Source organism: Canis lupus, chromosome 14 (assembly GCF_011100685.1).
Source record: "Canis lupus familiaris isolate Mischka breed German Shepherd chromosome 14, alternate assembly UU_Cfam_GSD_1.0, whole genome shotgun sequence".
Classification (NCBI taxonomy): domain Eukaryota; kingdom Metazoa; phylum Chordata; class Mammalia; order Carnivora; family Canidae; genus Canis; species Canis lupus.
Genome location: NC_049235.1, coordinates 59,482,393 through 59,509,779, shown reverse-complemented (window position 1 = coordinate 59,509,779; position 27,387 = coordinate 59,482,393). Strand labels below are relative to the sequence as shown.

General features: G+C 47.7%; 1 protein-coding gene across 1 annotated transcript in view; it reads right to left on the bottom strand.

Moving 5' to 3' along the window:
• Positions 1-11,642: 11,642 nt before the first annotated feature.
• The window catches only part of CPED1 (cadherin like and PC-esterase domain containing 1), a 261,375-nt gene continuing 245,630 nt past the window's right edge, over positions 11,643-27,387 (bottom strand). The window contains exon 22 of the mRNA XM_038557483.1: positions 11,643-13,646. Coding sequence (XP_038413411.1) covers positions 13,425-13,646 — 222 coding nt within the window. The 3' untranslated portion in view covers positions 11,643-13,424. The remainder of the gene's footprint in view (positions 13,647-27,387) is intronic.

Sequence of the window (27,387 nt, the reverse complement as noted above, 5' to 3'; positions counted from 1 at the left end):
CCCGCTCCCCTGCACGCGGGCGCCTTGGTATCCACTCGGTCCCGGGGCGAGTGTCCCCACATCGTGGTCGGATGAGCCATCGGCTTCCCTTCACTCGGACATACCGCGGTATCCGTGCTGGGCTGTGTAGCCCCCGTGGCTCCTTCCTTGCCCTCGGTCGCGTCCCCCCTCCCGCCCCCATCTGTCCTGCTGCTCGGTGCCCATCACAAGTCCGACCGCACTCCTTTCACACTCCCCGGATCTCCTCACAGGAACCAGAAGCCCCATTAACATCATTTTTGACACCGGGCCCCCTGACCTGATCCAGTCTGGAGGGGGGCCTCGCGCCTGCAGCCCGTGGCAGTGGGGTCTGCTTCTGCGCCGCGGCCCCGCCCTCACACCCTCCCCGCGTCGCCATCTCCAGCTTCCAGAGCCTTCCTCGGCCTGCTTGTCTTCTTCCCACCGTTCTGAGCTCTGCTTCCACTGTCATGTCTCCTTCACTGGCTGCGACCCTCCCGTGTCCCTTGTAGGAGGGCCCTAGTCACTGCACAGGGACCACGGGAGGACCCAGGGAGGTCTTCCCACCTTGAGATCCTCCACTTAATCCCATCTGCATCACCTCCTCCGCCATGAAGGGTCACAGTCACCGGTTCTGGGGGTTGGGACACTGTGGCAGGTCGGGTGCTGGCCCTCCAGGAGATGTGTCCACATCCCAATACCCAGAATTGTGATCTGTGTGTAGATGTTTTTCGAATTATATTTCTTTACGAACGCATGACTGTGATCGCATGTAGATGTTTTTCGAATTATATTTCTTTACGAACGTCGTTTAAGGGAGACTCTGAAATGAGATCGTCCTGGAGGATCTGAGTGGGCCCGAAGCCCACTGACGAGGGTCCGGGTGCGAGAAGAAAAGGCAAAGCCACAGATACAGAGAGGAAGGAGAGGACCATGTGAAGGTGGAGGCAGCCGGTGGCGGACAGGCCGCAGGGAATGTTGGCAGGAGCCGGAAGCCTGGGGAGGCAGGGAAGCCTTCTCCCCTCGAGGCTTTCAGATTTCTGGCCTCCAGAACTGTGGGAGAACAAGTCCCTGCTCTTGGGAGCACCCCCCCCCCCACGTTGGTGGTACTGTGTTATGACAGCCTTGGGAAACCGGTGCCGATGTGCACATATTTGGGGGCGATTATTCTGCTCAACGTGGTATATTAATGATACAGAATTTTTTTTTTAAGATTTTATCTATTTATTCATGAGAGACACAGAGGGAGAGGCAGAGACACAGGCAGAGGGAGAAGCAGGCTCCACGCAGGGAGCCCGACGTGGGACTCGATCCTGGGTCTCCAGGGTCACGCCCTGGGCCAAAGGCGGTGCTAGACCACTGAGCCACCCGGGCTGCCCTATGATACAGTTTTTTGCAGTTTTCTTCCCCCCACTTCTTCCAATCCGCCTTATTCTGCTTTGTATCTATTTGTCCTTCTAGAAGTTGCCTCGGATGTCTGGTTTTCCTCGGGTGTTGCTCATGGGTAAGCATGAAGTACTTAAAGGCCGGTTAGAAGCTCTGCCTGGATGCGTAGGACTCACTGACTTGGTTTACTGTACGGTGATGTCAGTGGCTCATTTTGCTGGTGAATCTCTACTAAGAGTATATTTACGTCTTATCTCTTCGGCAGGTCACCGTCCCCGGAGAAGGATATTCCAGCGTCCTCTTTCGATGATACAGGTGCATGTTCTTCGTTCTAGTTGAGGAGAGGGCTTGAGAGGTCTCAACACCAGCTTCTAAGTTGAGTTCTCATTCTTATTTTTGGTTGTTTTTGTTTTTGTTCTGGAATGGCCGGCTTTGTCCTGATAATCCAACATAGGCCTCCCTGAAATCAATAACCTCAGGAGTTAAGTTTCTACACAGGGACCCTTGACTCAGACAAAAGAACAGCTGTTTATTACTGGGAAACACGAGAGACACAATTAGCGAGGGAGTTCCTGTGGTTGGGTTTATTCCAAAAACAAGAAAATTCACGATGTTGAAGACAGAGCTAAAAAAAAAAAAAAAAAGATCAGTCCTTTTCAATAGGCAGTTTCAAAAGTAGCGCCAGTCAGAGTAGTCATCAGGGAATCGGGCGTCTTCCTTCTGTGAGGACATGCGTCCTGTCTCCGATGAAGAGCATCTCCGTGTTCCCCCAGCAACGTGGGAACTTCTGGCCGTGCCAACACACACGCAGCTGGGCAATCGAGAATGTTCGTTCTCCGCGGGAGACGCTGACCCTGTGTTGTTTGCAGCCCGTGCTCCAGGAGGTGGACATGCACGCCAACCTCGGGCTCAGTCGTGGCCCAAGCCCCAGAGGGAACCTCATGACACCAAGGGACACTCGCCACCGTGTCTTCAGGTTTCCAAGCCTCCTCTCTCTTTAGTTCCTCTTGCTCTCATTTCTTTATTTTTCTCGTGGGCCATCACCTCCCCTTTCTTTTCTTCTCTTCTGCTAGTAACCTGATGGACGACCCCGGGCTTTGGATCGAAACGCAAAACAAGTGAACAAAAAGCTGCTGTTTCTGGAATCGTAAGAATGGGTGGTGGAAGGGTTTGGATCCCGTTCCCTGGGGAGACGTCTACACTGCACTGGGGGCAACCCCAGATGGGATATGCTCACGTGGTTTATTTGCATGAAAGGCACAGATGTGTCGACGTGTTGACGGTTTGCCTTCAGGCCACTGACGCACCTTTACCTCTCTGGAGGCCGGAGACGATGGTGCATCTAGCCAACACTTAAAGATCCTCTAAAATGTCACATTTCACCACAAAATTACTTTCAGCTTCCTAATATTTCAGGGGCCATGCGTGTCTTAGGAGCCTGCTGAGCATAGGCCTCCTGTAAGCTGCCCGCGATGGTGGGCGCAGGCGCCTGGGCACAGGGCCAGTTAGCCGCTTGCAGGCACGACTCCTTTCCTTTCTGAAAAATGCACCTGCATGGAGCTTAGGGCCCGGGTGGGCCGTTGGGTCATCCAGCCCGCCAGCACCGCGAAGCTCACCCCGGGGATCCTCGAGGCCACGCGGTTACCTTCAATTCCCCCGACAATAAAGGACACATGACAGATACTTTATTTCCATCAACAGTTCAGCAGATGATGGGTTGGTTTTACTTGAACGGTGCTTTACCTCCTCGGCAACCCACTAAGGAGCCTGTTTTTATTTATTTATGTTTTAAAGATTTTATTTATTTATTCCTGAGAGACACGGAGAGAGAGGCAGAGACCCAAGCAGAGGGAGGAGCAGGCTCCCTGCAGAGAGCCCGATGCAGAACTCGATCCCGGGACCCCAGGGTCACGGCCTGGGCCCAAGGCAGCCGCTCCACCGCTGAGCCCCCGGGGACGCTGCCCGACGCTTCTGTGCAGTGACGCACCATCTTCTGCGGCTCCGGGCAGAGGTGGGACCGGGAATGGCCAATGCAGGGAGAGGGAGCAGCTCCGGGGTTCATCAGGCCTGACTGAGCTGAATCAGTAAAGTGCAAGGTGACGGGGAATGGGAATACCTCGATCGGGTCGCTCTCCGGGTGGGTAATTCAGATTCCTGTAGCAATTCCAACACGGTCCCCTGTGCCAAGTGCACTGCCCGACTGCGAGGGATTTTCGAGTCTGGCCTTTACAGGTGAATATGGCAGGGCGGGAGGGGAGAGGGCATGGGGCGAGGCCATAATACCATCCGGCAACCGGCGCCCTCTGTTCTCAGGGTCCCCCCTTTCTCCATGAGGGATCTTCTTTGCAGCAGGGCCCCCTCCCCCTTCAAAGTTGCACCGCATCCTCTAAGTCACCCAGTGCGTTGAATCTGCTGGCTGTTTGGAGAAAAATGTGGTTAAACTCACTCATACTGCAAATGTCTAATAACCCCAACTTTCCAAGGATATTAGCATCTCACAAGACCCTGGAGGTTCACGTTAAGTGATTTCACTAATTGAAAGGATTTCTAACAGAAGAATCTAGTAAAATAAAGAATTGTGGACGCGGTGGGGAGCCATCTGGTCACAAAGCAAGGACGCTTTCTTTCTGCCCCCTGTTCCAGACCTCACTTTGTGCTAAAGAAAAGGTATCTTTCTCGTGGCTTGCAGACCTCTTTACACTTCCCAGATCCCTATTTAAAAGGCGTATATTATACCACTTGCAACATTAAGTTGCTGATGAGAGAGTCTGCTCTCTTGTTTTAGGAAAAAACATATGCAGGGAAACCTTTTAGTTAATTCGCTGTTGCAAAAAAAAAAAAAAAAAAAAGGAAGCAGAGAGTGTAAAGGATGCAAGTACGGATTCGAACCGCTCCAGAAACAGATGTCTCCCCACCTATGCTCTCCGTGAAAATGTGATCCCTCTACCCATAGCATTTTCAGTTCTGTAATTAAATTCAGTTGCATTGTTAATGTACTGTTGACATTAACTTGTATCTCATATACACAAGACTGGGAATACACACATGTTAACTTGAAACAGCTGTTTGCAAAATTACTACAATATGGCCCGGACTCCTTTTAGCCATTATGCCCTTCCATTTAAACATGATTTGCATCTGTAAGCACTTATTATAGATAAAATTATAGGAAGATTTATGACAGAAAAATGATAAATTTTGATGCTACATTAATATTGCCTTTGACAATAGTTACGGTAGAAAAGGAACGCTGGTAGACTGGCTGTGCCTCTGAGGAGTCGCGCCCCAGGGGTGGGCCTGGGGCCAGGGCCTGTGTGCACCTCCCGCCCGCTGCAGGCTCGGCACCCCTGCCGTCTGGTGGCCCCCGTCCTCGGCAGGGCACAACCTCCGGGGGCAGTTAGGGGGTGCACCCCGCCTCGTGCTGCAGCCTGTTTCTGGGTGGCTGCTGTCTGACGCGCCGACTGTTCCCTTTGGAAGCCACAGGACCCTTGTGAGGCTCCGATGCATGAGGCTGGGCAGGATGGGGCGCCACAACCCTTCTGGTTGGGGAGGGGGGCCAGCAAAGGGCCTGAGCAGGTGCTGAGGGCAGCCACAACTGGGGCACGGGGGCCGTCACCTCTGTGTGGCCTGCCCAGGCCCTGCTCCGCATCTGGGCCCCCCGCTTCCCAACGAGCTCACCCCATGTCCAGGCACCACCGTCGGGCCCCACCCCAGTCCCCAGGGCACATGGCGGGGAGCCAGCGAGGGGCCCTTGCCCCAGGGCCCAGGGGTGCGCTCCCTTCCTTAATGCCCGCTCCGGGCCCGGGGCCAGTTCCACGGCCGGTGCGGTCTCTGGCGCCCGAGCCTGCGACACTGTTAGGGCTTCTGTGTTTTCCAGGTTGTGAAAAGGCACCGCTGTCTCTGTCTCTTGGTGTCGGGCAGCGGACTCCACGCCGGGAACGTGATGGAGACTGTGGAAGGGGCCGGCCTCGGAGGCCGCCTGCTGGGGCCTCGTTCCCCGCTGGGCAGGATGCGCGGAGCGCGCAGTGGGGCTGCCGATGTGGCCTGGGCAGGCCCCGCGCCCAAAGCGGCTGCTTGATTTCTCTGGGGGCCGCAGAACGTTCTGGAGCTAGGTGACGGTGATGACTGCCGACCTGCGCAAATATGCAAAAACCCCACATTGAGCAGCAGACTTTAAGTGAGTGGACTTTACGGCAGGTAAATGGTATCTCGATAAAACAGTTAAAAATAAGGATAAACACAACCAACCGAATGAAAAGATCCCTTCCTCCCGGAGCTGATAGTCCAGGGGCACAAACTGGGACACAAAGAGAGCTAAGGGCTGGCAGGGGGTAGGGGGAGGCGCCGGGGGGCCGAGGACAGGAGTCCCCAAGGGGTGACATGTGAGCTGAGGAGGGGAGACCCCTAAGTGGTGAGCTCCTGCCGCCGCTAGACGCCCTGAGACAGGAGGTGAGGGAGGTGAGGGAGGCTCGGCCCTTGGCCTCCAGGGCGCAGGCTCCTGGGGGGAAGGGGGGTGCAGGCTCCTGGGGGGGTGAGGGGGGTGCAGACTCCTGGGGGGTGAGTGGGGGTGCAGGCTCCTGGGAGGGGTGGGGGGTGCAGGCTCCTGGGGGTGAGGGGGGTGCAGGCTCCTGGGGGGTGAGTGGGGGTGCAGGCTCCTGGGGGGTGAGTGGGGTGCAAGCTCCTGGGGGGGAGGGGAGTGCAGGCTCCTGGGGGGGTGAGGGGGGTGCAGGCTCCTGGGGGGTGAGTGGGGGTGCAGGCTCCTGGGGGTGAGGGGGGTGCAGGCTCCTGGGGGGTGAGTGGGGGTACAGCCTCCTGGGGGGTGAGTGGGGGTGCAGGCTCCTGGGAGGGATGGGGGGGTGCAGGCTCCTGGGGGGTGAGGGGGGGCGCAGGGTGAGTGCATGCAGTACCGTGCACAGGGGTGCTGTGTGGGCACTACCGTGCGACCTGGTGGCACAAGGACGGGGCAGAGCTGCTGGATGAGGGGGGCACATCCAGACAAGGGGTGAGGTCGGGTCAACATGCAGCCTTGGGTGGGCAGTTCCAGTTTCACCCCAGGAGCCCGCTCTCCCAGTGCCTTCCTCCCCAGCGTCCCCTTCCCACCTCCTCCTCTGCTCCTCACCCTCTGCCCCTGCACCAGGGGGAAGGCTCTGGGGTCAGGGTCCCCGGAACAGCCCTGAGGGGAGGGCGCCAGGGACCCAGGGCAGGACCCAGGGGAGATCCCAGGGAGGGGGGTAAGGGGCAAGACCCAGGGTTGGTCTCCCAGGCAGGGGGGCAGTTCCCAGGGGAGGTCCCGGGGAGGGGGGAGGGCAGGATCCAGGGGAGGTCCCCCAGGTGGGAGGCAGGACCCAGGGGAAGTCCCTGGGGGGGGCAGGACCCAGGGGTAGCCCCCCAAGGGCGCCCCGGGGCCCACGAGGTCTCAGGTGGCCCCGAGCTCCCAGGCTCCCAGTCCGTGGCCTGGTCCCGCAGCACCCCCCGCCCCCCTCCCAGGCCGGCCTCTTCCGGCCACATTCCCCGCGAGCCCCCACGAGTCCCCAGGAGCCCCGCTCAGGGCACCCCGACACAGGGCACCTGTTCTCAAGGTTTCACGTGCTGCTACGAATTTAAAACTAAGAGCAATGCTTTAAAGAATGGACGGCAACGGACACAGGATCACTGGTACTTCTCCGGCCTGCAGCTGGGCTGTGTGCGCACAAACGTGCCCTCACACACTGAAGTGTGGACCTGTGTTTTGTCATTGTGAGTATTGCTTAAAATAATCCAGAATTCCCGTTTTCAAGTCCCTTATCGATACACTGTGCCCCGACGCAAGCGGAGGAAGGCTTGGTCTCGGCCCAGCAGGGTTCGGGTCTGCGGAGGCAGCTGGCGAGTCAGGGAGGGAAAGGCATTTATTTTCACTGGATTTGATAACAGTTTACTGAAGACGATGCCCAGGGAGGCTTCCACCAGAAGAGAACTTGACTTCCAGAAACTCAGTACTTCAAAGACTTAGGATGACCCCGGGAAAGAGAAAAATCCCACTCAGGCCAATCGCCCCCTTGCGACTGCCCGTTCTTCTGGGAAATGGGAACCTGAGATGCAGTGTCCCTATCAGGCTCATCTTAGAGTCCATAAATAATTCATGGAAAATATCAATTTATTTAGAGGACAGGTGGCCAAGAGAGAGTTCGGGATGTTTACCGATAACCTGGCCCTGGAACTCCATCCTATTGAAATGATTCCTGTTCTTGGCAAGAATAACTTGTGCTGAGGGTTGTATCCACACCCTTTTAAAAACATGCCATTGATTTTGCATAACTAATATGAGCATTGAAACGGGGACTCTTTAGAGACAAGTATGTACAGAGACCAGGTTTTCCCCAGGGGGTGTGCACATCTGGCAGAAACCGATGAACCCAAACACGTGCTGTTTGATGACTGTACGCACTTTAGTCTACCAAGGAATGGTTTTATTTTCCCCCTGTGCTATTCCCCATTCGGACCAAGTTTTATCTTATAAGTAGAAGAGGTAGTTGCAAATAATTTCATGCCCTGCCAATGGCATAGGCACCAATTTTTAACAAAAGTCTAATAAAACTCTTTTTATGATACTGTAAAACTGGAGAGCTCATGGCCGTTAAAACATAAGCTTCATGTTACACGTAATTAAGGCAAAGAGGAAAACGTAAAACACGTAGGTTTAAGAATGTATGTTGTATTACGTATTAGGTGCACACAGGAAACACCGCCTAAGTTCCACCTCAAAGACAAAGCTAAAGACAAGCAGAAAACATCATGGTGGGTGAACGAGTCCAGGGCTGAAAATGAATTGCTACCTCAGGTTCTCCAGAGGGTGTACAGTGTTGGAAGTTCGGGGTCATTTTCTCTTTTTCCTGATTATAAAGAAGAAAGCGTCAGTAGAGACACATTCAGCTGCTGTTTGGTTAATCTAGGTTATAATTTTTCATCCATTGAAGTTTGAAAGTTATTATTTTGTCCTTAGGAAGGAGGACTTGTGTATTAAGAGGAGGTTTGAAGAGATGAGCAGGCTCTGTCCAAGGCAACTGGAGAAGGTGCTCGTAACTTTTATCCGTTCTAGAACCCAGTGGGCCAGGAAGGCCTGTGCTGTAGCCCCTCCGTTCCACCCGTTCTTTTTTTCTTTTTAAGATTTTATTCATTTATTCATTTAGAGAGAGAGAGAGGTGGAGACACAGGTAGAAGGAGAAGAAGGCTCCATGCAGGAGCCTGATGTGGGACTTGATCCCGGGTCTCCAGGATCACGCCCTGGGCCAAAGGCAGGTGCTAAACCGCTGAGCCACCCAGGGATCCCCCGTTCCACCCGTTCTGATTGCGCTGGGCCTAACGGATTAACCTAAACCATGTTTGCCCCAGCGTTGGCATTTTGTACCATCCTCTCCACTCAATGTGTTCACTGCAGAGGGATGTCAAGAATTCTGAACCCAACTATTAATGGAAGATCTACTGGAGACCAATCAACCTCTTATATCTCAGTGGGCATATGACTGATTAGATGTGATGACGTATGCCCATTTTACTTTAATGCTCTTAATATTTTTTCTAATGTTTAAATTCATGATTTAATCTTACAAGCATATAGATTATAGACCCAATAAAAAAATCAAATCATAGAGTGTAAAGAAAATTAAAATGTTGACCTCAATGCCATGCACTGAGAGATTCCAATCTGCACATTTTGGACATATTTTATTATAGGGAAAAAATAGAAATACAATGAACAAAGTATATAAATAGATAATATGCCATCATCATTACATCGTTTAGCTTACCACTAAAAGTTGCATCAAATTGATGTATTTCACCAGCCAACCATAAAATAAGGAGATTTTTCACTAAAGAGTTGGGAGTCGATTGAATACGTTTTATATTTATGACACCATGTTACTTCTGAATTCTGATGTATGAATAATCAATTATAATTACTCTGATTCTTAAAAAGATCGGAACATTTTAATAAATTTTATAGGAATTAATTTTTCATGTAATAAAAGTAACGAGATGACACTACTTAAATTTCCTAAGAAAAATGTCTTGGTTAGATACATGTCTCCTTATAACCAGCCAGTCAGCATAGATCAAATTCAAAACCTAATCTACAAAAAAAAAAAAAAAAAAGAAAAAAGAAAAAACCTAATCTACCTGAAGAGGATGACCTTATAGGAACATAAAGCCCCTTTTATGGTGTGTTCTCTAAAAGGAGCTGTTTAATTTTGTTCTTCTTATTATTTGGGGTTAAGTAATTATCTTCATTTACATTGCAAATGTACTTAAACTTTGTAAATATTCTTGATAAGTTTAAGAATTAGTGTTTTGATCGTGTGTCGCATGTGTTAAAGCATAGCAATCCGACACCTAATAGAGCCCTAAAACAAATTCTTTATATTTCAACAAACATAAAGAAAACAAATGGAGCCCCATTATAGGAGGACGGCATGGTCTATATCAGTTAGAAAAAAGTGAGTTCTACAGCCCCCTACACCAAGTGACTAAATCATAAAAGAAATATGGAAGCTGATAATAGCAGTTGCTGCTGCAATAAAAACATGATAAAAGGTTCTTTGACAGTTGGAAACCTTGGAAGCCTTGCCAAATACAAGATCGAGGCTGGAGGCACTGGTACCCTCCTGCTGCCTTTAGGAGGTCTTTGGGGCTTCTGACAACTTCTGGTTCATCCCTTTAAGTCAAAGTGATCTATCAAAATGCCTTAGTTTCCAAGAACAATCAAAGTCATTTGAACTTTAAATACACATTAAAAAAAAAAAGGGGGATCCCTGGGTGGTGCAGCAGTTTGGCGCCTGCCTTTGTCCCGGGGCGCGATCCTGGAGACCCGGGATCGAATCCCACGTCGGGCTCCCGGTGCATGGAGCCTGCTTCTCCCTCTGCCTGTGTCTCTGCCTCTCTGTCTCTCTCTGTGTGACTATCATGAATAAATAAATAAAATCTTTAAAAAAAAAAAAAAGGACTCCTCAATCTAGTCAAAATGGTAAAATCTGCTGTAGCATCATTTGCCCTTGGATATCCGTTTTTGAAGTTACCAGCCCATATGAGCTTACTCCAATTTATGTTCGCTCATTTTAAATGCAATAATCCCAGCCACTGATTATGATGACATTTTTCGTTTTTGATTTGTTTCTTTCTGCAAGGTGAAAATTTACAGGGAAAAATTCCAGATACTGATGATTCTTTCAGTATTTGCTCAGCTTATGGGGCCTATAATATTTCATGAGATCCCAACCCCGACAATCTCTCTAGGCTCAGAACCTCATTGCTGCATGAGACCTTCTGGTCTCCCCACCGTGTCAAAGCATGACAGTTTTGAAGTAATTCTTAGGGGGTTACATATTTTTTGACCAGTTTCCGTATATCTTCTTGGAATCCTTCAGTGAAATGGAAGCAAAAGAAGAAACTTCAAATGCACATCAGCATTGTGTTTTCCCCATAAACATCACCCGCACTATTTCCATTTCAAAAAACCAGTGATTGCTTCCAATGCTTTCTAAGTGGAAATTATGGTTTTGTAGAGTTGGCTGCTAGGCCCAGGGGAAACTGACAGGAGAAGACCCGAGGGTGAGCCCACTGGCAGGCAGCGGCGAGCACCCCCCTTCCTCGTATGTCCCCACAGGATCCTGTTCGCCTACTCGGATGGCTGGCTAATCGCTCTCTGTGCTTTTAAATGCACACACGTGCACGCGCGCACACACAAGTGCACACACACACAATGTCGACGGGGTGCTTGGAAATGCTTATGCAGTTATTCTTGACTTTTAATATTGTCAATGTTTTCTTTAGTTTAGTTCAGTTTAGATTGGATACTAATCAGTTCTTACCAGAAATAATACACTTCCTTTAACTTTTACATCTAAAAATACATTTAAATAACTATTCCTACGTTTTGCCCCTCTCAACTTACGAACTTGCCAAGTACATACAAGTACACGCGCACACACACGTCCATTTCCCCCCGTGTTTTTTAAGGAATAACTAAAATGATGCCTAGCATTCCAGTGCCTTATCTTTAAAAAGACAACAAATAGCTCTTCGCTGCACTATGTTCAAAAGTTGTGGTCATTGTACAGCAGGGGGTTCACGTGATCGATATTCAGAGGATATGGGGACTGGACGGTTACCCCGCTAGACCACCTTCAGAGAGCTGAGTCCGTATAACGTCCCTGCCGCGTAATCGCCGTATGGTTGCATACCTCCAGGAAAAAGGAAAATAAAAGATACTCTCTGAACACAGACTGTTACCAGTAAGACATTTATTAATAGTATTATTACACTTGTTTCTAAAATCTACTATTATTTCAGTGGTGAAGAGGTAAATGCCAGACTAACCTCAGTCAGACGGTTATTATAGTCAAGTTGACAGTAAATTACAAGAAACACCCACTGCCTATAATCCTGTTATAGAGTATGTGACACATTAGAACACGGCGGAGAGGCTGCGCGAATTGGCGACGTGTTATATCATTAAAAGAAAATAATCGAAATCCCAGAAGTGGTGCTTGCATGTAGCTGCAGATTTTAGAAAAATATTTCATTTTAAAGGATAATTCTGTACCATTAAAAAAAAAAAAACCTATCATCGGTCAGAGGCAGATACGTATTGTTTATATCAAGTGATAATTGTGCTTAAATATAATTTAAGATAGTTAAATATAAACTCATGTTTACTTCCATATAAAAATATATATAAAAATAGAGTATTTAAAGAGGTGGATGTTCATACTACAGAACTGATTGATCAAAATAGTCTTTTTTTGATATGGTAATGAAATTGAGGTATTTGTACATTTTGTAATTTCAAACATGGATCGAATAACCCTCTCAGGTTTTCTTTCGCCCCCCCCCCCAAAAGAAAAATATCCCTTTAAACACCGTTGTAACTGTGGGATAGCTCACAAAAGTACTTGTAAAATAAAGGAATTCACTATCTTGAAATCAACATACAGAAGGGAAAGTTCTCAGTACTAGAATTGGGTGTGTTGTATACGTATGTCACAGTTCTGATAAAAAAATAATTTTATGCCTACCCTAAATTTGGATTAGATAAATCAAAGTCGAGTCACTAGTAACATAATATTTGTGGACGTATACAAATACTGTATGAAAATAAATGCCTGGGCACCTGCAAAAGGCTAATCCTTTGAAAATATTTACATAAAATGTAATCTTTAAATTACACAGGGCTCTGACAGCAAACACAAGCTCTCTTAAGTAATATCATCAGTTAAACATAATAGAGTAACACACTTTAAAATTACGTATTTAATTAACTTAGACTGAAGTTTCCCATCCGAGTTCAGAGACAGGATAGGAGGGAATGTTCATGAAAAGTACAAAGAGTGCAAAGTTAAAGGCATTGGTGTTTCAGCTGTAAAACAGTACACTTCCTATGTCTCTCATAGAATCGCTTCGAATTCCCTGTGGGTCATTCCTGTTCCTTTCCTTTCGTGTGTAAAATTTATGAGGGATGGGAAGAAATGTTTCTCATAAGCATTAGATTCACAAAGCCTAAGTCACCATCAGCATCAGTTGCTCTCCAGGTACGAGACACAAGCACAATCCGTACCTGCCAGTGGAATGTAACTGCCTTTTCCCCCTTTTCAATATTAATGTACCGACAGAGAAGACAACGCAGTCCTCAAGGGCTTTATCCTTCTTGTCCGCATAATTCAAGTGTCTGTATTTCTCCTCATTATCACAATGCAATACGTGGCCCACGGTGATTTTAATTTACGATTATACTTCAATTAACCTTTTTCTAGCTCCAGGTTTCCTTTTGAAAACAAATGATTTTCAAGTGCACATCTCGGCCTTACAGAGCTGTGGGAAAAAAGGGTTATTATTATTCTTTTTTTTTTTTTTTTTTTTTTAGCCATGTGTGCACTGGCGTGGATGTGTGCGCCCGGGTGCGTGAAGGTGCGGCCGATCCGAAATTCACGTGATGTACAGGACTTGGTTCTCAGACCACTGTCCAGGTGAGGGGGGGCTTGCCTCTAGCGCTGGGTTCTCCTGCGGGGAGTCTACGCAGTCCTTCCACCCGCACAGATCCTGCTGAGCAGGATTTCAGAGCAAACCTGGTTAATTGGACCTCTGACATGATACGGTGACTGAAAATTTGTTACAGAGTCTTGTTGTCGTTGCTGTAGTTTGCTTTGGTTGCTGAAATATTTTCCCACGATGTGATTTCTCGACTGTTTCACTTTAATGAAGTGATATTCTCTGGGTAACTCTGATTTCACTACCTGCAGATAAAGAGCAAAAGAGAGTCAAAGTCAGGGACGTTCGAGCCCCGCACCGAGTCGTGTAACTCGCTGACAGACGTGGGCGGCATCCTCGGGACACAGATGTGGCCTCCAGGACATACAGTATGATCTGCGAAGCCCAGAGTCGGGGAATTAGCTCTCAAAACCAAAAAACAAAAAAGCTAAGAGGCCGTCACCCTCCCGTGCATGGGCCGAGCCAGGCGAGCTGTGGACGCGGCCCGCGGCCCACCAGGCCGATGACTCTATAGACGTCTGTACGTAGGTGAATATATTTTATCTTAAACTTCTTTAAACAGGCAGACTTATAAAGCGTTTATAAAGCATAAAAGGATACAAGACCGCGGTTTCCTCCCAGCTCGGCCTCCCGCCTCCACCCACTCAGCCGCCTCCCCAGAGGCCCGTGTGCGACTCACTTCTTCGGGATTCCACTCACCGATGTCTAACGGACGTCGGCACGTCCATACAGACAGGGAGGCCACATGAACAGTCCGTTTGTACCGTGTGCAAAAAGTTGCGCTGGTGCTACTCTATAATTGTGGGTTCTTAAAAATGTTTGATTTTATTTAAAATTCAGTTCATTGACGTGTAGCATATGGTCAGTTTCCGAGGTAGCATGATTGTCGGTCTTAGTCACTGGGTTAAAGCCACTCGGGTTGTTAATACCAACAATCAGAGGGAATCAGGAGGGGGTCAAAGCAGAGATTGTGAGGAGGGCTGGGAGGGAGGCAGGAGGAAAGATACTGGCAAAGGCGTTTAGGATGTCTTCATAACTGAGTCACGAATCATTAATTCAATTTACTGATTATTAATTTTTAATGCAATCGCAAGGTATTATTTTCAGCTCAATATGGATATATAATAAACTATGTATTACTGATGACTGAGGAAGGCAACACTAGTTCACATGGATTTTTAGAATTCCTTTAAGTGCTATATAATGACTTAGAGCCACATTTTAAAAAAAATTCCATATAAGAGAATACAATAAAAACAGCTCCAAAAATACAGAATATTTAAACAAACACAGGCCATTTATTTTAAAGAGAAGTATTTTTAGTTACGTGCAAGTGAGCATCTACCCTTTTAGAAAAGTTATTTGAACAGAAGTTCTGTAAAGATCTGAACCAACATGTTAATGGTAGTGATCTTGGTAGAGGAATTACAGGCGATTTAAAACGTATTCTTTGTAACTTCTGGCCTTGGCTTTTTTTATTTGAATACAACAAACGTGCATTCCTTTATAATCATAAAAATGTTGAAGCTATTCCCATTTTGGGGGAAAAAACTGTAATAGCAATGCATTTTAAAACCAATTATACCCTGCTAACCCAGAAGAAATGAATTGTTTTCCTGTAGCTACGGGAGGTTTAGTTTTTTATGACCAGGGCCTCAGATGAAGTGATTTTTAAGAAGCCCAGCGAAATCAGTGGGTTGTGGTAAGGAATCCCTACGGATGGTGATGCAGAGCTCAGTTTGCAGTCAGCCACTGATGAATATTCCAGGTCCCAAGGTTGTAAGTTGCTGTTACGTGCGGCTCTTTCCACCCAGAGCGGTTACACTACGACTTAAAGATGATGGGCTGGGAGGTGCACCAGCGTTTTCCCCGAAGGTTCCGTCCATCTTGGAGGAGGTGTGTATTCAACGATAGCAAGATTAGCGAAGGTTTTCAAGGAAGTTTGTTTAAGGAAACATTTAAGCATAAATATTACATTCGACCCTGAAAAAATATTATTCCAGTGTTCTGAAGCCAAAATAAGGTTTCTTTTGTTTATATAATTTTATCTTAAGGTCTGGTTTTTGCCATTGCCAGATGATCTGCATGCTAATTAAATGCAAAATAGATAAAAAAATATGTCCCATTGCAAAAGGTTATATAGTTCTTTACGAATTATTTCAGCATTTTGTGTGATTTCGGGGCTGTATGTGATGTTGCATTGCAAAGGTTGGCTAATGCCAGTGTAGATGCTTACGGCAACCTCAAATGTGATTTATAAAAGAGATAATACAAAAATGTATATTTCCATTTATCCGCTGAAGCGTATAGCTTCTAACGCAAGAGTCGTGTCAGTGTCTTGCCAGATCCCATGGAAAGGTGGATAATGGATTTCTATTTTTAAACCATGAAGGTGGGCTCTGAGAAAGGAAGACAGAATGACGGTCTCCTCCAGCTTCTGAGGGCTGGCCCAGTGCCTCCCATAATGCCAGTTCTCACATATGAAGATCGATTCCTACACCTCTATCCCAGAGCTTGGCCCAACAACACTTAATTCAGTTGGATTCCTTTGAAAGCTATCTTGCAGGAAATAATCCAAGATGCTAAGTTTCCTAATTCCTTGCTTAAGCCAGTATTACCCCGATATTGACTCCTGAAAGGTGACAAACCGACAGAGAATTACTTCAATTTTAATTTGTCAAAATAGAGATGCAAAAAGCCCTCCCAAATGCTATCCTAAGTGGAATCCAGAAGCCTTTAAAAAAATCCAGCAGTATTATCCGCTATACCACGAGCACATACAATTTATTCCAGGAATGCAGGCTCTAGCATTATGAAATATTTTGTGATAGGAAATTACCAGAGAATTATTTATAACTATATGATTGCTTATCTTGAAACCCAAAGGAATCTACTGAAAAATAATGAGATAAAGTCAGTATTTAAAAATCAGGCAGCATTTCTATATTCTATCAATAATAAGAAATACATTAGATAGAAGATCCCATTACAATACTAAAGCAATTTCATTCAGTTCGGCAATTACGCAGGTGAAGAAAACACAAAGTTTAATAAGAGGAGAACGGTAACAAATGGAAAGCCATACCACGTTAGATCCTCCCAGGTTAATTAAAATGCTATTCCAGTTGTAATCACAGCAGGATTTGGGGAGACATGACAAAGAAATCATAAAATACATCTTAAAAAAAGAATGTAAGAAAATAATCAAGACTAATTTGGCAAGGGGGAAGAAAAACCAGTGACGAGGGGGGATTTCTAACACCCTCATCAATAACGGGGGTCTACTGCGGCCTGCCACAAACCAAATTTATTGGTTGCATAAGCCAAATAGAAGCAGAGTTCACTACTGAGAAAACATAGGGACGTTCATACTACAGATTAGAGCTCATTCCATAAACTGCTACTCTTCCCTAAAAATGTCTACGGAGCAATAAGGTCGTTCGAAGTAAAGCCCACTGTTGCATAAATCTAGTGACCACGGATGTCGATAGCCTATGCGTTTTAATTACATGGAATTACAATCGAGAGTGTAGGTTTAAAATGGAGCTATGGACCAAAGTGCTAAGGAATCTGCAGTGGTGAAGGGACCGAGAATTAAAGGATGTATATGATATAAAGGTAAGAATTTTTTTCTTTCTCTCTCTCTTTTTTTTTTTTTTTTTTTTTTGAGAGCAGGAGTGAGCACACATGCACTTGAGGGTCAGGAGGGGCAGAGAGTGAGGGAGAGAGAGAATCTTAGGCAGGCTCCAGACCCAGCGTAGAGCCCTACACAGGACGCCATCTAATGACCCAGAGGTCATGACCTGAGCAGAAATCAAGAGCCAGATGCTTCACCAACTGAGCTGCCCAGGTGACCCAGGATTTTTTTTTTAAAGGTTTTAAGTAATCTCTATACCCAATGTGGGGCTTGAACCCATGACTCTGAGATCAAGAGTCGCCCATTCCACTGACTGAGCCAGCCAGGCGTCCCTAAAGGCAGGAATCTTTAGTTTTTTTTTTTTTTTTTTTTTTTTAGGAATCTTTAGTTTTTATTGTATATACTTATTTATATGTGTTTGCAGTTAATGGGAGTTCATGTAATCTCTTTACAATAGAAAAGCAGCAGTAGAGAAACAAAATGATGCCGCGTCTTGTAAAATTAAGATGAGTTATTGATGATTTAATGGTTTGTTTGTTTTTCTACGTAACATCCAACTTTCAATCGTGAGAGTCCCCTGTGAGGAAGCACAGGGAGTAGTTCAGACGTGGTCCCTACCCTCAGGGGGACTCTATAAAGACACATGTCTAAGATACTTGAAGTGAGAACAAGGATAAGGTAACTTCAAAGACATCTTCCGAGACTTGCCCTGAGGTCAGACACTGTGCTGTTCCCAAGTAGTGAATGTGAGCTACTTCGTGCTGATTTATGGTGGGCCTGATAACCTGCTCACGCAGCAATTCTGTCTTTGAACTTATTTGTGAGACTCAGTATCTGGCTTTGCTGTCAGACTGCTGTCTCTAAGTTTCACAATACTACTTCATGCCAACTCTTATGGTCTCCAAAGGGAAGGAAAAAGGGTTGTCTGCTGCTCTGCTGCACGTTTTAGGCTTGGAAATGTGAGGCCGGGGAAAGACGTTTGGTACCTGTACAATACAGAGAGCTAATTGCTTCTTTCCTTTGATCTCTTGTCTGGAAATGTGCCCGTCTGAGTCCTTCCCAGAAATCAGAGGACCATCAGGATTATTGAAATCCAACTGAAGTGTCACCTGGAACGTGGCTTTGAAAGGGAGGTGTTAGCAATACAAATGTCACGTCACCCCCGGGGCGTAGCATGGTAGTTAATAGTAGACACCTAAAGTGAGCTCGCGGAGAACATCAGTGAAAGACTTAGGCCTTGAGGGGATCCCCGGGTGGCTCAGTGGTTTAGCACCTGCCTTTGGGCCAGGGCGTGGTCCTGGAGGCCCGGATCGAGTCCCGCATCGGGCTACTGACGTGGAGCCTGCTTCTCCCTCTGCCTGTGCCTGTGCCTCTCTCTCTGTCTATCATGAATATAAAAAATATATATATATTTAGGCCTTGAACCAAACACAAGACTCTAGATGTTTCTGTACGGTGATCATCTTGAATAGGGACAGATTCTAACAGTTGGATGCCACCAAATGCTTGTTTAAATTCGGGTGCATGTGCCTCGGTGTCCATCGACAGATGATGGATAGAGAAGCTGTGGTCTCTGTATACACTGGGATATTCCTCAGCCGTTAGAAACGACAAATACCCACCATTTGCTTCGACATGGATGGACCTGGAGGTATGATGCTGAGTGAAGTAAGTCAGTCGGAGAAGGACAAACATTATATGGTCTCATTCATTTGGGGAATATTAAAAATAGTGAAAGGGAATAAAGGGGAAAGGAGGGAAAATGAGTGGGAAACATCAGAAAGGGAGACAGACCATGAGAGACTCCTAACTCTGGGAAATGAACTAGGGGTGGTGGAAGGGGAGGAGGGCGGGGGGTGGGGGTGACTGGGTGGCGGACACTGAGGGGGGCACTTGACGGGATGAGCACTGGGTGTTATTCTATATGTTGGCAAATTGAACACCAATAAAAAATAAATTTATACAATAAAAAAATAAAAATAAAAAAATAAATTCGGGTGCATGTGACTCAAGGAGACGTGTCTCCCCGGGGGGAATAAGGGACTGTTACATATGACTGAATCCTACACACGTACGGGATTTGGGAAATGTTTACGTTACTCCAAACGCGAACGTCGACCGACAACTCTTCTGAGACCACGAAGTAACCCAAAGTAACTCCGGGTCTTTAACTTTTGTGTGCTGCGTGTGTTGCCGTTCACTTTCTTTTCTGCATTTACTGCTACAACTTATCTTTGAAATCAGGAAACCAGAGTGAAGGACGATGGGCCTTCATGAAGCGCGATAACCTCTATGATCACAAGGGTCGGTGTGATAATAAGAGTCGTATTTTTTTTTCCCCGTGGCAGTGCTCACCTTTGGATTAAGTTACGTGAAGAAACAGACTTTGAGGAGAGATCACAGTGTTTCAGAACCATGATACATTTCGAATACATTAACCCCGTAGAAACGCAGGAGCGATTTCGGTGCTGGAATCAGCTGCTGTCGTGACAACAAATGGTAGAAGACGCAGCTGGTCACGTTTTTCTGTGACTCGGTGGCAGCAGGAATTGAAATTCGTGCTTCGGCGTGCAGAAGTAACTTTCCCCCTTCCACGGGCTTCTTACATGCTAAGGGACCTCCGCGCTCGTCCCGCAGAGCTTGCCGCATGTCCGCGTCATTAAGGACTTGGGGGCTCGTGTCTGGAAGGGCACAGAAGTGGCTGCCGTTCGCCTTGGCGGGCTGGCTGGCTGTCGCAGGGCTGCCCCGACACGTGAAACGCGGTCCTAAATCCCACAATGAAACGGCGCGACTCTTACTATTATTCCTGCACGTGACTTTAACACTCAAAGTTGGTGTCACATAAATTGGAGTAGTCAGCACCAGTGTATCACCGTGTCGACTAACCGCCGCATCTGAAATGACTTTGAATCCTCAAAAAGTCAGTACCAGAAGGGGAAAGCTCGCTGAATTGGAAACGCGTCCGGCAGCTTATAAGCAAATACCTTTCCTAAAACTGATCTTAACCTGAATAACACCCAGGGAGCTTCTGATGTGGTTCCAGATCCACGGAACAAAATAGAAAACAATTTTCCGCGGGGCCGGCGTTCCAAAATCTCTCTAGACCGGATTAAGGGGGATGTTCTGGTTACAAACGCGTTTCGCGGACGTGGACGGGACATGAGGAGGAGGGAGGGTAATGCTTTTCCGAGGCTGGAAAACAGGACACTGACCAAAATGTGCTGCTGTGGTCTTTTAAGATAAAGGTGCACTGTGGAAGTGGTTTTTATTGGGTATCGTCATTCTGCAGACACGACACTGAGTCCAAGATCCAGTCACCAAGTTTACGACCCGCTGACAAAGTAGCCTAAGAAGTCACAGAAATGGAATAAAAGCAACAAACACCAGCTAGAAGCCAGTGCTTCTAATTCGTAGCTCCACTGCAGGAAATCGTGCAAGTTTTACAGATAATGAGGATTTTTTTTTTCGTTTGTTCGCCTCCTCCCCCCCAATATTTAATCACGGCCACATGAAATAACCTATGTTTGGATTGAAGGGAGTCCAACTTCGGAATGGGTCAAAGATGCTGAGGATTAGAAGGCAAGACTGAAGTTTCTCTAGGAATGAGGAATCGCTTTTGGCTTCTGGTGTCTCCAGACTTGCGACGTCTCCGTCCCTGTGTCTGTCTACCCAAACCCGGGCCCTCACAGCGCCCACCCTCACCCAGACCTCCACTTCCCGCTCTGGGGCCCGGTGGCCAGGAGCTGCACACCAGCCGTCCCCAGTCCCGGGAACCTGCAGCTTCTGCTTTGGCTTCCTTGGCGGCTCTGCGGACACTAACTCTGTTTAAAGGCCATTTTCTGGGGGCGCCCGGGGGGCCCAGGCCGTGACCCTGGGTCCCGGGATCGAGTCCTGCATCGGGTCCCCACGGGGAGCCTGCTTCTCCCTCTGCCTGGGTCTCTGCCTCTCTCTGGATCTCTCATGAATAAATAAATAAATAAAATGTTAATAAACAGATAGATACATACATTCCATTTTCTCAGAGACTGAATATTTGTGTCGCCGACTCTTGATATTATTTGAACGGCCTTCATCGGCCCGAGGATGACGAGCTGAGCCCCTGCGCGGCTCTAACTCCACGTGCGTCCTGGGTCTGGGAATCTAAGTGACCTCACCCCACGGGCGTTAGCTCCCCTCGCTGACTCTGCAGCTCGGAGGTGGGGAAGCGCAGGCTGCGGGGAAACACGCTGTGGGGCCCACCCTGCACCTGCCGCGCTCCTCGGGCCCCGGGACGGACAGCGGGCCTTGGGACGGACAGCAGACTCCAGGAGGGACAGCGGGGCCTGGGAGGGACAGAGGGGCCCTGGGAGGGACAGGGGGGCCTGGGAGGGACAGCGTGCCCCAGGAGGAACAGGATAGTGGGCCCTGGGAGGGACGGGGGGCCCCAGGAGGGAAAGCGGGGCCCCAGAAGGGAAAGTGGGGCCCGGGAGGGACAGCAGAGCCCCAGGACGGACAGGACAGCGGGCCCTGGGAGGGACAGAGGGGCCCCAGGAGGGACAAAGGGACCCCAGGAGGGAAAGCGGCGTCCCGGGAGGGACAGTGGGGCCTTAGAGGGACAGAAGGACCTGGGAGGGACAGAGGGGCCCCAGGACGGACAGCAGACTCCAGGAGGGACAGTGGGCCTCGGGAGGGACAGCGGGCCCCGGGAGGGACAGAGGGGTCTGGGAGGGACAGCGGGGCCCCAGGGTGGACAGCAGACTCCAGGAGGGACAGCGGGCCTCGGGAGGGACAGCAGGCCCCGGGACGGACAGGACAGCGGGCCCTGGGAGGGACAGAGGGGCCCCAGGAGGGACAGCGGGGCCTGGGACGGACAGTGGGCCCCGGGAGGGACAGCCCCCCGGCCGCTCGTTTCTGTCGGAGGAGCCGTGTGGCCGCGCGTCCCAGGTGGCGCTCCCCGGCTGCTGGTGTTCCAGAAGGTCCGGGGAGACGTTTAGGGCTCCGCCCTTCAGGTGCCACGTCTCATCCTTTGGCCCGCGCCTGCAGGTCTGGGGCCACCCCAGATGCCGTAGAAGAGGTCGTGTATGTGCACGTAGCTCTTGGCCGCGCGGGTGCGACGGGGCCTCCAGTCGTGCCACAGTCGTGCGCAGTCCCTGCCGCGTGGGCCCCCTCCCTCAGGCCCGGGCCCCAGCGGGGCTGCGGCAGGTGCACCCCCAGCCGGCCTTCTGCTCCCTCAGGACCCCGGGCCTCTTCCCTGTGGGCCTTGCTGGCCTTCTTCAGAGGAACTCGGGGTCTTGTCTGCGACGAGCTCTCGTGCTCGGGCTTTCTCTGGGGCGGGGGCGGTGGTCAAGGGCTTCGTGCCTTCAAGTCTTCGGGGGGCGCGGCAGGTGCCAGAGAAGACCTGCGCCCGTGGTCATTCCACCAGCATTTCATCTGCTCCAGCCTTGACTTCTCCTCTCTGCTAGTGATGCCCACGTGCGTTTAGGGAGGTGTTGACAGTTGTTATTAAAAGAAGGAAAGCGGGCAGCCCGGGGGGCTCAGCAGTTTAGCACCCGCCTTCAGCCTGGGGTGTGATCCCAGAGCCCCGAGATCGAGTCCTGCGTCGGGCTCTCTGCATGGAGCCAGCTCTTCCCTCCCTCCCTCCCTCCCTCCCTCCCTCTCTCTTTCTTTCTCTCTCTGTGTCTCTCATGAATAAATAAAAATTTTTAAAAATACATAAATAAAAGGAGAAAAGTGGTTCTGTGGTCAAAAATGCTTGGGAAGAACTGGGTCAAACTAAGCTAAATAGTTTCTTTGCCCTAAGGGCTTTTTGGATCATTTAAAATACTAATGTGATCTGAGAATCCTGCTAGTGGAGGAGTATACAGGATTTCCCAAACCACAGATCCTGTTTTCACTAGCCTAGAACATCAAAGCAGAAAGCAGGGAACGCCTCCCAAGGCCGTTCAGGTCCATCAAACTAGACTCCCGAAGCTCAGTAGTACCCCTCTGGCCCCCAGAATGAGGCTTCATTGCCAAAACCAGGACACGGTCGTGGATCACCCCGTCTGTGTCGGGCAGGCTGCCCTTAGAGGCCCGGCTGCAGGGGCTGGTGTGCAGGCTCCTCTCGGGGTCCTCTTACTGCTCACCCCAGAGTGCCTGACGCCCTTTGTTTGGCCTTTACTTAGTTCTCCTTCTTAAGAGGAGGTGTCACGGGTGTTACTGCCGTTCAATACAGGATGCCGATCCTGTACCAAAGCATCTCAGGAAAGGCTGGGCTCCCCCAGGGCTGATGAATTCATTCTCAGCAGGCACTGATCTGTAATCTGATCATCTGGCAGATAAAGCGAGAATTCTTGCAGACAATGGAATGAGCATTCGTTATTTTGCACGGAAAAACACCGTCTGGAATCCCCGTCCCCACAGAGGGCGTCAGGAATGGGAGGCCGGGAAAGCTCCCCTGACTCTTCCTTAAGTTCTAGGGCCATTAAAAGGTTTTAGGTGACTAGACTGGATTGGAACCGTAGAAGCACCCTGGTGGGGATGTGAAGGATGAATCTGAGCCGTTGAAGGGGGAGCTTCCAAGACTGGGGCAAAGAAGTGCTAGAGGAGAGGGAACCTGGAGCCAGCCTGTGCAGGTCCCAGCACCCCACCAACTGGCCCAGCCCTCCCCGACACCGTCGGGGCCTGCCCCCACCCCTCCTGTATTCCTCATGTATCCCTTGGTACTGATTTTTCCCTTTCTGCCCAGAAACGGGAAAAGCAGTTCCTCTCATAAACCGCCCCAGATCACTTTCTCTTCTAAGTCCAGTTTCTTTCCTTTTTTCCCTTATTTTCACTTGTTGAAAGGGTGACCAGCCTCCTTTCTCATTTCTTATACTTCTCCGATCTATTGTGGTCTCCTTTGTGCCCCCAATATTTTACTGAAATGACTCATATGATCAGAAAGGACCTTCTCACTGCCAAACCAATGACTGTTTGTTTTAAAAATCCTTATCTTCAAAATAAAATAAAATAAAATAAAATAAAATAAAATAAAATAAAATAAAATAAAATAAAATAAAAATCCTTATCTTACTAAATTTGCCCACTACTTTCGACAGCAGTAAGGCTGTTTTGATCTCTCCTTACAAAGTTCCACTGTGCCAGGTTTTCTCTACTAGAGTTGTCCTCTGTCGGTTTATTCTCTCAATTCAAATACTCCTAATTCTAAAAAAATAAAATAAAATAAATAAAAAATACTCCTAATTCTGCAAACTTTGCTCACATGTGAATGTCTCCGGGAGTTCCTTCCTCGGCTCCTCTTACCCTACTCGCTTTCTCTGGACGCTCTAATTTTCATTGTTGCAACGCTGCCTGTTTTCTGACGACTTCCAACTTCTTATCTCCAGCCCCACCCTGCCCCTCAAGCTTCAGCCTTGCATGGCCAACTGCCTGTGAGATATCTCCACCTGGATGTCCTACAGGCATCTCAGACACAACATGTTCAACGCTGAATCATCATCTTTTCCCTGAGCTGGTGCCTTCTCAGCCATTCTCTGGCTCAGTTGCTGGTTCAGCTCTAATCCATTACCCAAGTTAGGAGTCGTCTTTGATTCTTTCTACTCCCACCCCACCCCCCAAATTTTATTCTTAAAATGGGGCTTGTATTTGTCTCTGTCTCCCTTATGCTTGCAAACTCTGTCCTGGTTTGGGCGAGCTCTTATCATCTCTCACCTGACTTCTGAAAAAGTCTCCTAACTTCTCTTCCAGACTCAGTCCTCTCCCGGTCTTCCCGCCTCAATGGTATCAGACTTACCCATTTGCAAGAGAGATGTGACCCCATCTTACTTTGCTCTAAAACCCTTTGCTGACTGTGCACTACCTATAGGGCGGAGTCTAAGCTCTTACCATGACCTGGCCCTGGCCCACATTTCCCAGGCCCTTCTTTTAATTGATGTTCTACAATACACAGAATTGCAGGCTGGGGATATGTTGAGCTTGAGAGACTCAAGGGAACCCTAAAAAAAAATGTCCTCCTGGCTCGTTTTACAGTAGTTAGTACAGTGCTCACATAGACACTCAAAAATGTGTTGAATTAAATTGCCATTACAAATTCATTAAAAATAGCCATGCTGATAAATCCTGGGATCTGCTCTCTGAGCTATCTATATTTAGACCAGGTCTTTTTTCTTTAAAAGTCATCACCTCAGTTTTTTAGATAGGTGAGTTTAAAGGCTCTTTTCTTCATCGTGTTTATGGCAAACTTTTAAAGTTTGAAGGGGAAAGGGAAGACTTTCAAGCCCATAACAGAGAGGTAAGACTTTTCTAGGTCAGGTAACCTTCTGCATAATTAAATAATAAAGAATATAAGATGAAGATCATATAATAAAGGGAAATTATCTCTGACAAGGAACTGAAAATCCTTTCTTCTTTCGGTGCTGCTGGAATCAAAGGAAACCTGGTGGTATTAGAGCTGGGTAGTAATCCCCCTCGAGGGATTTTTACTTTTTTTTTTTGGGGGGGGGGACTAAGTCAAAAGCTGTACACCTGCCAGAAAACAGAGATAATCATATAAGGTTCATACAACTGAGTCGACTAATTAATAATCACATAACAGTTGTGCATTTGCCCCTTCTGCAGCCAAGTCTGGGCTGATAATATTTTTGTATCCTTCTCAGGTTTTAGCGTGTTCCTGGTAGATGTTTGCCATGTAACGAGAGGCACCATCCAAAACCACTCTTGGGCAAAAGCTACCTGGATCCCGTTTGTTGTCCTGCATAAACATTGGGAAAACAAAATTCCATTTCTGCATGAAGAGAAACACCTGCTTTTCTAATCAGCAGGAACATTTTAGTCAAAACTGATGCACACCAGTTGGGAGATTGTTTACAGATTCGTGGTGGCAACATATTCTCTTTCTCGGTGCCTTGACAGATGAAAGAGGTGCCCCAAGACCTTTCATCTTACCTATGGCGACAAGAGCCCACTGAAGCCGGTTTGTTATGTCTATGATAGAATTCCCACCACAAATCAAAGCGGACACATCGAGATCTTGCTGTAATGATTATAGCAATCCTTCTCAGGTATGTGCGAAGCTATCGTGGGAATGGTTTCATTGAACACCAGAAGATATAAGGCTCCCAAACTGAAATGCTTATGGTTCTAGCACAGCTGATTTTAATTCTCGCTATTACTGTATGACAAATTGCTTTGCCAGCTCAAAGATGAGCATCGAGGAGAAAAATGGTTATTATTAACAAACTTCTGCCCTTTAATATGTTTTGCATGAGACTAATAATCTACTTTTCCCCGGCTTGCTACATTAATCATCACATCGTCCTTTGCAAGGGCCTTTAGATTTCCTTGATCGATTTTAGGAAGCTAACAGTGATTTGAGATGTTGGGTGATAGTTTTGAAAGATCATAAAACATCAGTGTCAGCACCAGAAACTTCCCGAGGTACGAGGGTACAGATTGTTCAAGACTTAAGTAACAATTATGCCTAAGTGATGAGCAGGTTGAGAGACCCTGCGATGGAGAGAGCCAGTTGAGAAAGATGATCTTATCATTCTGCGGCGTAACTGGAAAGGCAAACGCTCCCAGAAGTATTTTAGCTCCAGCGGGAAAACTTCAAAACAGATAAAACTGCTCCAGAGTCAACTGAGATAATCTGGACGATACCTGTGCAGCTTGCCAAGTCAACAAGCATTAGAAACAGGGCTTAAAAAACCATTTATACATGATAATTGCACAGAATTATAAAGTCAAAAGGGGGCCATGATTTCACCTGACAGGCTTAAATCATTGTTATGCAAATTAAAGGTATTTTTATCAGTAATATTTATAAGCCAATATTCTAGTTCTCATGGTTCAAAGAGTCTTTGTTGTAGTTCTCAAATTCCATGACTATTAGTGTCAACTGGTTAATGCTGTGGCAGGAGAGACATGTAATGCAATCATGTGGGAAGGGCATCTTCTGTTTTTAATTGGAGCCACGCTGGAAATCTTTGGAAGACTTCTCCCTTTTTAGGCTCCCAGAGCAACTAAAGATGAAAAGGAAAAACAGATACCCTCCTCTAAAATACTAATTGAAGACACATTATATAAAAATAAGTAAATAAATAAACCTTTTCTAAAAGAGGCGAAAAACCGATCTGTGTGTTGTCTTTCAAAGTCCCCATTTTATGTGGGTTTTGGCAACCTTCGACTTGTTTTTGCAGCCAACTATGATACTGGGCTGGCTCAGCAGCAAGATTATTTCTTCCTCTTCCAGGCTACCTGCTTTTGTGTTTCTAAGTCTTGATTTTTTTTTCTTTTTTCTTTTTTTCTTTTGCAAATAGGATGGGAACTCGAAGGGTGTTATATTTTTTTTGTGGAAGAAATAAATAGACACGCGGTCTCCTACAGGGTAA